Source organism: Falco punctatus, assembly GCF_963210335.1.
Source record: "Falco punctatus genome assembly, chromosome: Z".
Lineage (NCBI taxonomy): Eukaryota > Metazoa > Chordata > Aves > Falconiformes > Falconidae > Falco > Falco punctatus.
Window position 1 is genome coordinate 12,575,934 of NC_137586.1, and position 16,934 is coordinate 12,592,867.

At 40.2% G+C, this 16,934-nt stretch overlaps 1 protein-coding gene across 1 annotated transcript; it reads left to right on the forward strand.

The window, feature by feature from the left end:
• The first annotated feature begins 3,227 nt into the window (after positions 1–3,227).
• Positions 3,228–15,615, forward strand: SUB1 (SUB1 regulator of transcription). The gene is made up of 5 exons (XM_080371220.1): positions 3,228–3,313; positions 5,244–5,316; positions 6,997–7,116; positions 12,822–12,930; positions 15,366–15,615. Exons 2-5 carry the CDS (start codon positions 5,245–5,247, stop codon positions 15,443–15,445), a joined length of 381 nt encoding a protein of 126 aa, XP_080227346.1. The 5' UTR covers positions 3,228–3,313; position 5,244; the 3' UTR covers positions 15,446–15,615.
• Positions 15,616–16,934: the final 1,319 nt, after the last annotated feature.

Here is a 16,934-nt window from a genome sequence, read left to right on the forward strand (position 1 = left end):
GCACCAGGTGTTGACCTGTAAGAAAGCAAAGCAGACAGATTACAGAGGCCTGAACTGCCATTACTATTCTAATTTGAAAAGTTAGTAAAAGCTTTGAAAAAAAAGGCTATGTTTTTCCAACTTAATACTCCACATGTGGAGACTATCTTGTGTGGAATAAGTATTTTCTTTTGTTGTTGTTGTTGTTGTAGTTAAGCATTAAGTATTATATGATCATCTGTTCATGTTCCACAATTATATGGCTTGACAAGCCTGGTATTTGCACAGTGGCAATAATCACTATATTTGCACGCATGTGATTTACTGCGCTTTGATTCTATATAAACAACTATGGTTTAATTTTGCAAAGGTCAGGCATGCACTAAGAACTGTGTATTCTTCCTTTCCATTTTGCAAGATACATAACATTACAAAACAGCCAATTTCCAATAATTAGTTAAAAAAGTGCACTTCTAATTTCTGGTACTTCCTGGTTTCCTGCTACTGTATTGAAAAGTGAAAAACTGGTTCATACTAAGAGCCAGTTGACCTCATTTCATGGTGAGGGCTGTAAGGACTACCTCATGGATCCCTTAAAAAATCTCTTTGCCCACCTCCTGTCAGTATTTTTTCAGAAACACTGATTAGGACTTCCAGCTGCTGATACTGACTTTTGGGGATTATCCTGATGTGAATAAGCTGTAAATAACATGGTCAAGTTTGTATTCATAAACCAATATTCATTTTAATGCATAAATAAGCTTGTAATTGTATAGCGACAAAGGGGTTAAAATGTCTGAAAGATCATATAGACTGTTCTGACAAGAAAGTTGCAAATCTCTGCAAGGGGAGCTGTCCTCCTTATCTGCAAAGCAAGCTGGCCTACCAAGGAGATAATGGGACAGCTGGAAGTCCCTGAGTAAAACTACAAGGGGTATTGTAAAAACCCTGGGAAAGATTTCTACAAGTCTGCCAACTCATCACTTTTGAAACACAGCAAAGCGTATGCTTCAAAGTGATGTAGTATGAACGAACTTTAGAATAGAATTAAAGAATAACCATTATGTTTGTTAGCCACTGTAACAATTGTAGATATCATGTACCGCCATCTACCTTTGGTGTCTGTTCTGTTATCCTTTGTTAGACATCCGCCTGTCTGCTGACCTTCTATGTTAAAACTTTAGCGGAACACTTCAGCAGGAGAAGACAGATAAGGGTAAAAGAAATAATTAAGCAAGAAAAGCAGATGGCCAGCAAGGGCATAAATTACCTCAGACTGGTAAGAACACTGCAAATGTGCAAGACCATCACATAATGAGCAAAAGGTGAAAAGTACACCATGAGGAAGACCTACAGCCTTCCTCCCATAGACCACTGCCCACATTCTAAAGACCCCGGCCCACAATTTTTGGAAGAATCTGCGCAAGCGTGAAAGACTGATAAGCTAATTAGCATACGAAGCGAGGGTAGGCGGGTTCAGGTAATGAATATGTATAGGCGTTAATGGAATATTCATTGTTTCATTATATAAATATAAGATAATCTGCCCCTCTGGGTGTGTACGATTGGTGGAAGGATCCCCCGTACGCCCGGTGCCGACAATAAAGAATACTTACTCACTAAGAAATTCTGAAGACGTTCTTTGAAACAATCCCTTCCTGAGGCATGATGTTTCTCCTTGTGGCATGTGGATCTTTGGAATTCAAAAAAGCCCAAGAATTTTGATTTGTAAACACTTTATTCATAGGTGTGTGTTCTTGAAACTACAGAGGCTAATCAGCCACCGCTCCACTCCACCTTTACTGGAAAACCAGGATCAGGACTAGAGTCCAGTACCTATTTCTGATAGTTTGCTTGTGCTTTTTACAAAAAGCTGGAGTTGTCATGGTAGAAAAAGCACAGGTCTAGAGGTAGTAACAATGAGAAAAGGCGTAAACTGAAGTGATAATGGGTGCTCTGGAGCAGTAGCATCCCGCTGTGCTTACAGCACAGCTAGATGACCCATAGGTGCAAAGAGTGATAAATATACGAAACAGGCTATGGTAGCTTTGTGTGAAGTTGTATTGACTATGATAATACTTCAATGTTAATCTCATCATAAACTGAAACGAAGTACAGGCTCAAATAGGCAAGAGAGGAAGACACAACATGAAACCGCTCATGGCCTGACAACATGCCTGGCCCACGGCAGCTTGCAAAGGCTGCCAAAGTCTTCCTTCACAGTGTTGAGGGCAGAGGACCCTTTCCCCACCTCCCGTCCAAAGAGGTGCACTTTCGTTTATCTCAGCTGTTGCATACATTTTCAGATCAGCTAGGCCTACAGCCCCTCTCCGAAGTCTCGAGGAAGGACACGGAAGGCACCAGCACGGTACACAGGGTACAGTGTGTACTGGGGTAACCGTTACAGAAATAGACAAGATTGTCGAATTCCATTTTCAAAGGGTTTGTTGGTTGTTTTTTTGTTTGTTTGGGTTTTTTTTTTCTTAGATGGCTTTTAGAAAGGTGGTTAAAATAGGAACCGAGGTTGTTTCAGCCTTCAGCCCACGCCGCTCCACACCTCCGTTAGCCCCCAGGGTGACCGGCAAGATGGGCGCCCTCACGCTGACCTGCCCCCCGCCCCAAAGCCCTGCGGGGGGCAGGCGCAGCCCGGGCCGCCCGACGAGCGAAAGGGGAACCAGCGCTTTCCTCAACAGCGCCTCGGTGCCCCCCGCGGCTGCGGTTTCGGTATGCAAAGCTGCCGCAGCGACACCGCCGGACGGCGCTTCCTCGGGCACGGCTGCTGCCCGCGCGGCTCTGAACGACATCGAGGAACCCTCGCAGCGTGCAAAGGAAAACAGCCTCTGAGTTTTTTTTTTTTTTTAATTTGTTTTTGTGGGTTTTTTTGTTTGTTTTGGGTTGTTTTTTTTTTAAAAAGTTCTTTTTAAGCATTAAGTGCTTTCCTCCCGACCCTCTCCCGCAGCGCCTCAGCTGCGGCAGGCGGCTGGCAAAGGCCCGGCCCCGGCGGCGCCTCCCCTCCGCGGGGCCGCAGCGCCGAGGGGTGCCTGCTGCAGACCGAGCGGCGGGCGGGCAAGGCCCTGCCACCAGCCCCACAGGTTCCCCTTCCCAGGGCGCGTTTCTGCCCGCTCGGTTGGTGTGAGGCGGCGGGCGCAGGAACCGGCCGCGCAACCCCCAGCTCGGGCGGGAGAAGCGGGAACGAGGCAGCAACGGACGCGTCCCCTTTAAACACCGTCCTGTGTGTCCCCCCCGCCCCTCCCACGTGGTGCGGGGCGGGGATTCCGCGGCACATCACTTCCGTTTCGCTCGTGGTAGTGAGGAGCCGCGCGCGGAGTAGGACGTGAGTGTTGGGGTCCCCCCTCGCGCCCCGTAGGGGCCGCCGCCATTTTCTCCGTCCCCCGCCCCTGTCGCCGACTGCTGGGGCCTTGGCGCTGCCCGGCCGGCGCGGAGGCACTGTGGGCAGCTGTGTGGCGAGGCTTCCCCTTTTCCTCGAGTGCCCGCTGTTGCCTGCGGGAGGGTTGCCCCGCTGTGGAGCGGGCCTGGGGCGGGAGGAGGAGCCGCTGTCGAGGAGAAGCTGCCATGTTGGGGGGGCAAAGAGGATTTGAGTGAGGGAGAAAATGGCGGCGGAGGACCGCCTGGCTCCGTTCCCCCCTGCGCCGGGATCTGATCCTGCCCGCTGACGACCCCCGACCCTTTTTTTTTTTTTTTGGCACTGCTTTTTGTGGCCGCCGGCGGCGGTGCCCTGCAGCCCGCCTGTGCCACCCTGCCCCGGCAGGCGCTGGGCGTCCTTGATCGCGCTCCCGCCTGCGGGCCCTCGCTCCTTTCCCAGGGGGTAATACGAGCTGTGGAAAAGGGGAATAGGGGAGGAAAATGGCGGCTGGGATCCGCCTACCTCGTGTTCCTAGCTCGTGCTGGCCTGTCTTTCTCCTTTATCTTTTTCTTGTCCACCCTTGGCCCGTCTCCTTCCGCCCTCGCTCTCGCTGGTGCTTTGGTGTCTCCTCGCCCTCTGCCTGCCAGTCCCCTCCCGAGGGGCACCTACCACCCCACGTTTCTTTTTGCTCCAGTTTCCGCCTCCACCTTCCTCCATGTCACTCCCTCATTCTGATGAGGACCCTGAGGTTATGCCCTGCTGATGCCCGCGCATCAGTCTTTTCTTGTTCGGCTCCACGATTTTATGTTGTCTTTGTGCTTATTTTTATGTTGTCCCATACCGGCTGTCCTCTGCCTCCATCCTGCAGCGTGGCTTCTGTGTGCTTCCCCACACCCTCTTTCATTTTTAGTGTTACACGTTTCATCGTTGTGCTCCAAGCTATCCTTGGACAGAACTTATCCTACTTTGGAACCACGTTGATCCACTAGCATTATTCGGGCTCCCGTTTTTTCATTTGCAAATATTTTTTTTTTCACTACCAGTTTAAGGCCACTGCTATTCTTACACCACCACCACCACCACCCTCCCCCCCGAGATATGCTTCTTCAATCTTTTATTAGCCTTTCCTAGCTGTAGTTTATTTTATACACTTTCTCTCTGGGATGCTTATTTTTGTTCTAAAAGAAGAAATGAGCTGTTTATTTGTTAGAATTGCTAGTGGCAGGCAAGATGTGCAACTGCCTTATCTAACCACATTTGCATACCAGAGAGATGTAGAAGTGCACCTGGCAGCATTGCATTCAAAGAAAGCTGAATGTCCGCTTGTCTGGCAAATGAATAGGCTCTAGTGACTGATGTGTTGAAGCTGCAGTGGAAGTGTTAAATGCAATACCGTATATCACTGTAACTGTGGTGTTTTGCAGACTTTTGGGTTATCAGCTTCATGTGTGATGATTATTTAGTGTGTTACTTGCAAATCTAACTGGTCAAAATGCCCATGTAGGAGTACAGGTAATGCTAGGGCCTTAATAGTTTATATTTGTGACTGTAATATGAAGAATTCAACTGGAGGACAGTATTGTGTTGTATTTTTTACATCATGGTTTCTGCCATATCTAGGGTTATATGAAACTGGTGAAAAATTGTCCCTTTGTAAACTGCAGAAAATAAAACATTGCATTTAATGCAGTCATGACAAAAAGGGGAAGAGGTAGAAGAGGTAAGAGTGATTGAGATCTTATCTACAATATGTATTAAAGCTTGTATGAAAAGGCAGGAAGGTCTTTAGGGGAGGAGTCTGAACAAGAAGAGACTTTGCAAACAGTTTTGAAGATGGCTTTTCAGCTGTAGTGGGATGTATTCCTTGTATAGTGTTCTCACATTATTTTTCTCTTCCTAGAATGCCTAAGTCAAAGGAACTTGTGTCTTCAAGCTCATCTGCAAGTGATTCAGATAGTGAAGTTGACAAAAAGGTGAACCTTACATGCAGTTTATTACTACTGTATTAACTCTTACGTTTCAGACTGGGGTTAGGGAATTAGGTGAGCATTATGTCACAACCTGCATGTCATTCCATGTAATTTATCAGACAACCCAAAACACCCGTTCTCCCAGCCACCCCACACCCCCCAACAACTACAACAACAAAAACCACCACCTGAGATAGGGTTTGGGTGGATAAAATGTTTCTGCCTTAAGTTGCATTTTGTTCTCTCCGGAGTTTTCCATATGATGTATCTAACCACAAGCTTCCTAGAATTCTTTGCTGCTTTGTGGGCAAGTGATAGGAGGCTTCTCTATAAGCTGCTCTGGTGGCAAGAATTTGGACTAATTTTGGGGATAGCCCCTTCTCCCTCCTTTTGGTATCTGGATTACTTATCCAAAAGAAAAACATTGACTTGCCTTGTTCTCCATGTACTGCTTGCTTATCTTGTTTCATGTTCTTTTTCTCTGTTTCAGGTTCTTAACGTTTACTGTAATACCATCTCTAGTTTCTCACTTAAAAGTTGAGCCAACCTGAATGTCTTTGAGTTGGTTAATTTTAACATATGTTGACTGTTTTAAATGTATAAATTGAGTGTTCTCTTTATTTTTAATAGTTATTTAATTTATAAGTTTGTATAGATACACCAGTTCTTATGAAAAAAAAAAAAAAAAAAAACAGAAAAAAAACGAGTGAGTTTATCTTTTTAAGAAATCCTAGGTGGTAACACAGATGTCAGGTCTTCTAATGTAGTATGTGTAGAGATTCAGTCTTTACTGAATTGGTTCAAACATGATGTGGTTGCACTTTGCAAATTAAGCATTCTGTCAGATCTTAATAGAAGAGAAAAGGTCAGGTGTTTTTTTTTTTTGATAGAGAAGTGTATTCCTGAATAGACATAGTCTAACAGTACTTCAGTGGGCAATAACGTGGGTTCTGTTTTTTTCTATTATAACCTTCCATGTGTGTTGTAACTGTCTGTCTTTAAAAGAGGTTATCAAATACAACTGTAGCAGGTGAGACTAATTTTGGTATCTTTGTATTACACTTTCCTCCCCTCCTTCCCCTAGGCTGGGCATGGTCACTATATAACCATTAGTAGGAATGATAATTTTGTAGCATCTGCAGGTGATCCGATTTACAAGTGATACTGTCTGAATTAATTTATCATACTGTGGATGGACATTGGATGCTGATTTTAAAAAAAGATTACCCTGATGGAGGTAATTTCTAGATGCTTCATTAGCTCATCTGATTATTTTTTCTTTTTTAGAAGAGTTGTAAGCTGTCCTGCATTTTTTTCTTGCACTCAGTAGAAAGGAAGGTGAAACTTCTATCAGAGTCCAATTTTTTTATTAAAACTACTGAACCAAAAGTATTACTGTGCAGAAAGAATAGGATTTTTGAAATGTATGCTGGTCTAATGTAATTCTCTTTGAAGCCAAAGTATTATGGTGAACTTCACTGGGAACAGAATTAGGCTTATTTGAAGATACTTAGGTTTTTATTATATTCAGTCTAAATATACAGTATTGGATTCTTGGCTTCACAGCAGGAAGGTGATCACACGCATTGCATAGCAGTAGTTTGTGACCTCTAATGTAAACTTTTCTGTAACTTACAGAACAAGTTGTGGTTCATGCTCTTCTTTTTATATTTTTGCTCCAAGGCGAAGCGGAAAAAGCAAGCGACTCCCGAAAAGCCTGTAAAGAAACAAAAGACTGGTGAAAGTTCAAAAGGTGCAGCGTCTTCTAAGCAAAGCAGTAATAGAGATGAGAATATGTTTCAGGTAAAACTGTTAACTCTTAGAGCCCGGTTAAGGTAACATGTTACATCATACTCAGTATAAATTTTATGAGGTGGTCTGAATATCTTGGCAGCGTAGCACTTCGTCTGCTGAAGCCTTGGACAAAGGGAATTACAATGCTAGCATTCAGATGAGATGCTCAGAAAAAGCATTGTCAGGTTTCAGCAGAGTAAAAGAATCTGAGCTGTAGCAGTAGCTTTAATGCTGATGTCTTTGCCCTTGGTATCTCTGGGTAGTCATTTTGTTGGTAAATGAGGTATTTACCATGAGTATACTGTAAATATTAGATCAGGACTGTCTCTACATGGAAATGTTTTTTAATCAGGGCTCTTGAAAAAATGGTTCTTGGAAACCAAAATATGGACTCTTCATTTGTATTTAATTAGGTCAAGGGCAGCTAGGCTCCTGTATTGTAAGACAGTGTCTTGGAATAGGTTTTGCTTGTTCCTTTGTTTTATGTTGCAGATTTTTCTCACTGAAGATCCAGAAAGGTTATAATTCTTGACATTGTCCTTGTTTTTAAGATGGGATGAATGTACATTTTTCGGTGACAAGATGCATTTGTGAATTCAAGGTATCGTAGCTTCTGGGGTTAGCTCAGGTGGTAGCAGTGTGCTGAAAGCTGTGCGAGAATATATGTAGCTCAGAATTACGTATTTTAGGGGTGTGGATCAAGGCTTATTAAATGTGCCTGGAAATTAACTTTAAATTCTTAGAGATTCTGATTCTTAAGTTACTGAAAGGGTATGGGAGAAGTGGCTAATAAGATGGCCTCAACACTGAATAAGGGAAGAGAAATGGTGTGGGGCTGTAGTTGTGTGAAGTAATATGGCAAAAAACCCAACTAACTTTTCTAGAGGGATGACCTGCTTAACTGATATTGTAATACAGGGCGGTTATTTTTAATGTATCAGTTCTTGCTTTCCTCTTTGTGTATAGTTGGGAGTGAGAGCTTCTGTTGAAGGCAATGCCTGTACTTCCCCATTGAAGGAAAATTAAACTTCTAGTTCTGCTGGGGCATGCTTTGAACCATGTTGGAAAAAGGAGATAGTGTCTTCTGTATCTTAAGAGGTGAATTGCAGTTAGAGCTCAAAAAAATTATGTATAAGCTTTATGCTGTATGTGTAATAAGTTCAAAAATTCCAGCCTTGGACAAAGCTGTTAAAGTTTTTACTGCTCTCTTGATGCAAAAAAACCCCAAACCTTTTCAAATAAAAGCAGAACTATTTGTGTGATCTGTTTCTTTCAATCTTTTTGACCTAAGATAATAACAAGTTACTAAAATAGGCAATAGAGGAGGACTCTTACACTAGTCTAAGAACAAGATTCTTCCAGTGTTGAATATAAACCAGAAAAAGTATTTGAATATCACCTTGACCTAAAATGTCAGTGTTACTTAGTCTCTGCCTGCCTTTTAGTTAACAACAGTATTTCTTTTAGGTGGCTTATTGTGTTGTGTGAAACATTGTGAGTTTTTTCATGCTACATCAGTTTGTGTGGGTTAAGGAAGATGCAACTGTTTCAGTGTAGAAATAGCACTGTAGGTCTGAGGATACTTGCCCTCTCTACCCCCTCGCCAGGAGAGCATGCTAGAAGCTCTAGTTGCATGTTGATTTTTTAGGTTGTGTGTTTATACTTGAAACTCTCCTTTCTGCTCTCCCGCTGCAGTAAAATGATCTGTGATGTGCAAGTGACTTTGCGGTATAACTTCCCAGTGTGACTTCAATAGATGGAAATCAGGCTGTAAAGCATTCATAGGATAATCAGAAGTTCTGTGGTGTCCATACTGTGTGTGGGAGTGGCAGCAAATGATGCAGAACTTTGCAACTTGTTGTTCTACGTTCTCAGGCTGCATTCTTTAAAGTATACAGCTTTCCTTAATATAGAGCTCATTGTGATGGCTGTATTCAGAAGATTCAGCATTTTCGTGAAGATGTACATTTCATTATTTTTGTTTGAGACTAGTGTTGGTATAATGATACTCTTGAAACTGATTATGAAGAATAGTACAAGGGAATTAATTCAGTATCAGAGATCAAGTGTGTTTTTTTTTATTTACATGTCTTGGCCTTTTTAGTTTTTATAGGTAGCCTAGTATACCTTGGAATTTGTTACAGGACTTGGGTGCAGTTGGGGTGTGGAAATTTATCCTCCTCCCATTTGGCATGTGTTACTAGGGGCCTTAAAGACAAGCAGTATTCATGTTAATGTGGAAGGGTTTGGTGTTGATGCATTAGATTCCTGTCCATGGCTTCAAGCCAACATGAGCTCTATATCGTGTGCTTTGGTTAATTTGACAGATCCTGTCATCTGCCTACGCTTGCTTTGGGTAAGGTGTGTTCATGCTCTCAGGATGCAGTATTAATGACTACCCAGAGTAGAACCACTTTGTGTGATCAGGCATTTCACTGAAATTGTTACTTCGAAAGTCGTCCCTCTCTGTGTTGTCCTGCTTCTCCTTTTTGTTATTATGAAGTTGGGGTTGTGTTTGCTTTTTTTGACTTGTGAGAAATAAGTGCTTTGGTTTCCCAGTATAATGTCTTTATCATAGGCTCCCAAAAGTAGATAAATATATAAATTTATGATGCTCTAGAAAGGTGATTGGTTTAGCACATTAATTCTGAAACCTAGGTGGTCATCGATGCATTTCACAACGGATTTGTTGCGTTGCAGATCTTGCTGTTGACAGGAGTTTTTATTGTGCTCCTTCTAATGCTGTATATGCAGTTATCAGCTAAGAAAGGATGCTTTTTTGCTGTTTCTACTTCCACAGTTGTACACAGATTAATCAAGCCTGTGGATAACTGGCTAGCTGAAAAGGGTCACACAGACATAGTCCAGCTGGCTGGACAAAAATGCACATCCCTCTCAGCTTATCTGAATAATAATAAAGCAAAAATACACTGTCCTTGGCTGTTCTTGTTACACGGTAACAGGAAGATTTCGGTGGGAAAAGAGTGTTGCAGGTGGGAACAGATAACTACAGAAGAGAAACTGGGGGCGGGCTTGGTATTTAGGCAACTAACCAATAATGAGCTTAACTTTTGTAATATGTATGAGCTAATTATAACAAGGCATAAAAGGTGACTGTAAGGTACAATAAACGAAGTCTGCTGATCACTCATATTGAGTGACTGTGTCTTCCCTCCATCGCAACATAGGCCGACCTGGAAATAGGAGTAACTGTGAAGAAGTGATCGCTGAAACTCATAGAGGAAGTCAGCTGCATAGTGTGAAAGGAACCAAGACACAGTACAGTGCATTTTATTCTAAGGAACGGAAACATGGAAATAATGCCCTTCATGTCTTCTGATTTATGTAATTCAATAGAATAGTGTAATCTAAGGAGCTGTAATATTTAATAAAAAGCATATGAATTTGTCTATGGAGGTTGAACTGCGGTAACTACACAGCTATAAATCAATACAACCCTTGGACACTGCTGTGGTTATAGAGATACAGAGATGCTTAGATCAGTGAAATTATTCTAGGACTGTCAGCTGCTGCAAGAAAAAAGAATTGTATAGAAATGACTCTGTGCCAGAATTGCAGGTAACTGTGCATCAAGAAACATTGGTTTACTTAAATAGTTAAATCGAGTTTTTAGTTGAAGTTTTTAACTTAGATGTTAATTGAAACTGTTCTTCAGAAGCCTAGTTAAAGCTTTTAGCAGTAGCAGCTTTTGCATATAGTTCAACTAAATGTTCAAATTTGATGGGAACACTCAGCTGAAATCTAGACAGTCATGTAAGACTTAATTTTAGCATTTTCATATGGAGCTGTTTCCATTTAAGGTGAGACTTAACTGATTAAGTAAATGTGAACTTTGCATTATTGCCCTTTGTCTTACTGTAGTTGAATTAAGACAAAGTCTTGTCTTAAAATTCAAATCCTAACCCCTTTTACTATATTTGCAGCTGTAATCTGCTATATTGTATCAGATTTTTTTTCTTAAAGCAAATCTGGAATTACTTGGCAATGCACTAATATTCTTTGATAGCCCTGGAAAAATAAAGGTGTTGCAGAGTACTACTGCTTGAAGCTGTTCTTAATGGTGACCTTAAAAGTCACTGAAGTGTTAAAGGGTAAACCCAAGAAATGTTGTTCGTGCAGGCTATTTAGGATATTCTTTGTCAGCAGTGCTGATGGAGTTGGGCATGGTACCAAGTTTGGTCTGAAAGAACTAAGCTACTATGACATCATACCTTATTTTTGGATGTTATATTTGTAGCACTGTGAAACTATTTAATATAAAGTCAATCAAAAAATACTATGTTATAAACTGTAATGCCTTGTTCATTTTAAAGGATACTTTGAAGTAGAGAAACTGCTTCAGGCTTCGGGAATCTAAAGATGTCCAAATTGTTTTAAAATCAGTTTTAGAGTTAATTTATCATGATCTGCATAAGAAGAAAAATTGCTTTAAACAAACATAAAGCATTTTTGTTTATATCTATTTTGTGCAATAGTAGCTTATGACTTAAACCTCTGTTGATGATTTTAGTTGATTGGAGAGTTGTTCAGCTTTTCTGGTCAGTCTTAGTGCTAGTAAGATGTGTTTGGGCTCTTGTTAAGTTTGTATCGAAGTGTGAGATGCATAAATTAAGGAAATTGAGAACTAAAGTTAATGTTTTTTCAGGAAGGAATATTCTATTTTAAAATGGTTTACTTCAGAATGTATTCTTTCTTCATAAAGTGTAGCCAGAAGGTGCATGTAGTATTCTAAGAATTTCTTACATGAATTGTATTTTGCTGTGGTTTTATTATTTAATTTCTGATTCTCAAGTTCACATTATACTTTGAATTTATGTAAACAAATAATTTTTTATCAAATTTGGAAAGACCTTTTAATGAGCCTAAATGTGTAGCCTAAATGTAGACCCTATATGCAGTGTAAGGCATAGCTGTCACGTGTGACTGCACCCCCCGGTCCCCTCCTCGCGCCCCCCCCCCCCAAAAAAAAAAAAAAAAAAGTACCCTCATAATTCAGTTAAGCCACTGTAGTGCAGAAATTAGGGAATTTCAACGTCATTTCATACTATGCTACATGCTGGTAAACTTAAAGGATTTGAATGTTTTTTTGGAATACCTGGTACATTGAAATAACCTTTTAACCATAGTTCCAGTGAAGCACCATAAGGACTTGGGAATGGGCACGGGACAGTTGGTGGCTGAGTTTCATTTCCATCTGTGTATACTGTGTTTAAGGAAAGAAGGAAAAAACCCAAACAAACACGAAACAAAAACCCCTTTAGAAATTGTGGTTACCTCATGTGAATGTGTAGTTTGCTTTCTGTACATATGGAATGGACTAAAATCTGGGAGTAGAGCTCCCTCTTCCCTGTTTGTTTACAACTGCTGTGAAGGAAGATGGTTATAATAGAGGCAAAATATTTTCGGAAAATAGCGAATCAGTGGCTTTTGTAAAAAATAAGCATGTTAAGAATATAGGTACTTTTATTCTAGGAGAGCTACTTTTCTGTTGAGCATTGAATGCTCAACCTGTTTTAAGTCATTGCTTACCAGCCTACTGACTACTCTGGATTAAGCTTTTGAACTACTTGTGTCTCTGGTGTCTAAAATAAGCTGCAGTGTGCTATGTCACATGTCCAAATCTGATACTGCTGGGAAAAGTGAATGTTGTAATATGTAAAATACCTAAAAGACCCTTATATGTGTTTTGACAGATTGGCAAAATGAGGTATGTCAGTGTCCGTGACTTTAAAGGGAAAGTCTTAATTGATATTAGAGAATATTGGATGGACCAAGAAGGTGAAATGAAGCCTGGCAGAAAAGGTATTGTTCTGCTTCATGTTACTTTGTATTAAAACATTGTCTGCGGTTTGCTGGATCAAAATGGATTTTGCGTATCAAATTTGTATACTTTCTTGCTACATGGTATTTTTAAAGTAGTATTTCTACTTTTCTGTAGTTTATATTTTAACAAATGGTTAGTTTTATGTGTAGATTATAAACAAAAGCAAAGTGGGTTCATTGGCCTGAGTCTGTTTTCCCAAATGGGTCCTCCATGATTTATGGAGGCATCAAATACAAGCAGATTGGGTATGGCAGTTATAGCCGAGCTCCCTGTCCCCCGCCCCCAACTTAATCAACACAATTTATTTCTTCTATTACAGCTGGATTTTTAAAAAAAGCACTGAAAAGATTTAACGTACTTATTTGTGATAAGATGTTAATTTCTTTAGAACAACTATGTCATTGAATTGCTATCAAAATTTAGCTTAAAATCATTAAAACATTTAATGTGACTAATTTTGGAAAAATATGTCAGTATTTTAGTTGAGATGAAAATACCTCATGTTCCAAGTTTTGGTATTTCTAATTTACAACACAGCATAAGCCACTGTACTTTTAATTGCTACTCCCATACTTGCTTTTTGTGGCATGCCTTCATGGAACCATTTCCAGAAGTTTACCATCTGCAAGATGAGGATGCAAGGATAGCTGCAGTAGTAGCGCTCTTCTAGAAGTCATGTTGCTTCTGTTAGAAAAACCCTCTTTTAATTGGTTTTCATATTGTGCCAAGGAAGTAGGCAACTATGAAACATTCTACCTGGAAATTGAAGATGTTTAATGTACAATCTATGCAAAGTTTGTTACCTTATTCTGGTGTGTCCGGGGGGAATTCAGTGAATGCATGCTTGGAAAGCTTGAGGAGCATTTTCAACATTTTTTAAATAACCACTGAGAACAGGTTTGTATGAACAGGTGTACTGGTACTGTACAGGAAAACTTATTTTGGATTTGTTGTTGCTATGTAACTAAAAAATTACTCTGACTTTGAAGGACTTTAACCTGCTGTGTTTTGAGGTAGAAGTCTACAAGGGGCATAAAAGTTTGAGTGGCAAACTAGAATGAGATTTGATGGGTAGGCTAAGTGACAAAAATTACATGATGTAGGTAGAAGTGTTTACCAATGTGGCAAGAGGGTCTGAATTTTATTAGGATAAAATTAATAATAATCTGATACAGTATGTGAGATTAATGTTCTGTTGAGGCACTTAAGAGCTGCTTATCCAGCTGTCCTAAAAATGGTATAAGCAGTGCAATAAAAACCAGACCCTCCCTGCCCAGCCCCAACAGTTTAAATTGTGTCAGATTGTTTCAAAGAGAAGGACTGAACTGGGTGCACTTAATCTGGTTTGTGGTTCAGGGACATCTTGACATTTGGTCCCCTAATAATGGTTACCACACCTGACTTAGTTGTTTAAAATAAAATCTTGCCCTTGAAAGACTGGTGGAAAGCTGCTTAGAGTAGCTCCATGCAGATTGCTTGCTGCTCAGAGATGTTATGGTGCCCTGGTAAGACAGTGATGGTAGAAGAAGAAAAGGGCGATGAGCCCCAAAAATGAAATTCAGTGTTTCACCTGTTTACAAGTCCGGCTTCACCTACAGGGAGAAAGCAATGAAGGAAACCTGATCAGTGAGGGGGGAGAATGGCAGTAAATGGGAGAACCATCTGGTGGGAAGAGAGTATGAGAGGTAGGCCTGTGGGTCTGTACTTGTGTAGGCCTGTCATAGAGGTTGTAGGGGAAGAATGAAGAGGCTAAGGCACAAAGGAAACATGTGCCTGGACTCAAGCCTGAGGAAGCAGATTTAGAACTGAGGACATAGGTTGTGGGGCACTGAATGATTATTGATTGAATGTCACTAGAAACTGCAGTGAACTGGAAGTGAAAAAATAATTTCCGTGTTGGTTTGTGGGTGTGAAGGAGTGGAATAGTTTCCAAAATGCTACTTACAGTATGTGTTATTTATAGTGCTTTAAGAAATGGGAGGAAAAAAACCCCAGGATTATGGTACTTTAAAAGTGCATACAAGTTCAGTCCAGAGGTATGGCGCTTAGAAGCCAACAGGAATACAAATATATTTTCTTCTTCTCACCCAGGGCTTCTGAGCTGCCTTCTGTCAAGGCCAGAGGTCTATTTTACTTTCCATGTTTAGCTTAATATTTGTGATTGAATTTGTTACAACATACTAATTGACTTTGTAATTTAAACTTGTCCAGAGATGAGCTAAAGTGTAAAAGTTAAACTGAAGTGTTCCAAATAAGTAGTTTCACTTTGTAACAAAGATGGTTGTGGAAGTGTCTCAAGCGTTAATAGTTTTGACACAGACTTTGTGTATGAAACCAGTCTTAATAAAATTATGTAAGATCCTGTGCCAAAATTTTCTTTTTGTCTTAAGTGTTTGTTTTTAATGCATTTCAGGTATTTCTTTAAATCCAGAACAGTGGAACCAGCTGAAGGAACAGATTTCTGATATTGATGATGCAGTAAGAAAACTGTAAAGACAAAGCCATACAGAAACTTCTATCATTTTCATTGTTCTAAGCAGTCTTTTTACATTGGCTTTAGTTTTCTAAAATATTGTTTTCCAAGCTATTGTATATTTGGATTGCAAAACGATTTGTAAGATGAATACTTTTTTTATGTGCATTAAAAGTGTATTCTGAGTGAGGCTATTTGTGTATACTTTACTAAAAGGAGATGTGTTGCTTTGACCTCATGTTGTAAAATAAATAATATGTAAAGCATACTTGTTTATGGCCTTTTGATCAAAGATGTTTGCTGATAAGGCCACTTAATAGCTTTAGTCTTCTGGTTTAGTTTCAGTTTAGTTATCGGTTAAAATGAATTTGTTTTCTGAGGAGATTTCTGAGAATGTCTGCATTTAATTTTTTCTTTTATTTCATACTCTTTGGTATTTCCCTGACAGCTTTCTGCTTTAAGACTTGATACAAACAGTGAATACTTGGTAAAACACATTTTTGTAGATAATTTTGAATACTGTATTTGCTAATTTACCCTATTTATTCAGATGTAAACAGTCCTGAGTATATAGATTTTTTTTTTTGCATTACTTGCATGAAGCGTTATGCTAAATAGTAACACTTGCACACAAACCACATGCTATTTCTTCCCAGTTTTCTATAGCTTGCTTGACTTAGAAAATACAGTTAGCCTTTTTTTCTTGGACCCTAGACTTTAGAATGCAATGCATAAACTTTTACAGTAATAGACATACCTCAGAGTAAGTATTTAAAAGCTCCAGATGTGGTTATTAGTTAGGTACCTTTTTCAAGCTTTGCATTAAATTCATTCTCGAACACATACTAACTAGTTATTCTATAGAAAAGAACAGTTAACGTGTCTTTGTAGGGCTTTTGTTTGTTGGAGAGTATTGCGTAATCGATGCTTCAATTAGGCTGTAACACAGGTTAAACAGTCAAACAGGATTAAAATTGCTTCAGCTGAAATGTCTGGCTGTCGTGCTTCTGGCCTGTCCACACTGCCTGCCCAAATCACTTAACTCGGCTTGTTTTGTGTGGCTTACATGTGCACAGCTGTTTTATCTTGTGTACAGAAGGTACTTGGTGCCTACGGTGGAGCACTGGTACATCATGGATCATGTCTCCAGCAAACTTCACTTGTCAACCGTTGTACTATTCTGTTAAGAAAAGCTGTCCAGTGGAACCTCTATTAGACTAGGTGCTGCTCCAGTTGAAGGGCTTCTTTGTAGATGACACAAAACAATGGAATGAAGAAGGGGGAATACAATGTTTGAGGAGAACTCGGAGACATAAGAGGCATAGTAGTGTGGAAATTAATGGCAAAGGATCAAGGTTAGCTGACACATTAGCTGACACATAGTAACTACAGTGAAGAGCAGAATTGGAGAAGTTAATTTTCTGACTTAATTCAGTTAATTGAAGGAAGAAGATGAAAAAATTCATGAGAATTGTCATTTCATGGCTACGTAGTGAATATACAGCTTAA

Excerpts from the sequence above, each read along its gene's own strand:
- SUB1 (XM_080371220.1), top strand. The coding sequence starts at position 5,245 with ATGCCTAAGTCAAAGGAACTTGTGTCTTCAAGCTCATCTGCAAGTGAT. Across the intron at positions 7,117-12,821 it reads GAGATGAGAATATGTTTCAG|ATTGGCAAAATGAGGTATGT; the intron begins GTAAAACTGTTA and ends GTGTTTTGACAG. Across the intron at positions 12,931-15,365 it reads AATGAAGCCTGGCAGAAAAG|GTATTTCTTTAAATCCAGAA; the intron begins GTATTGTTCTGC and ends AATGCATTTCAG.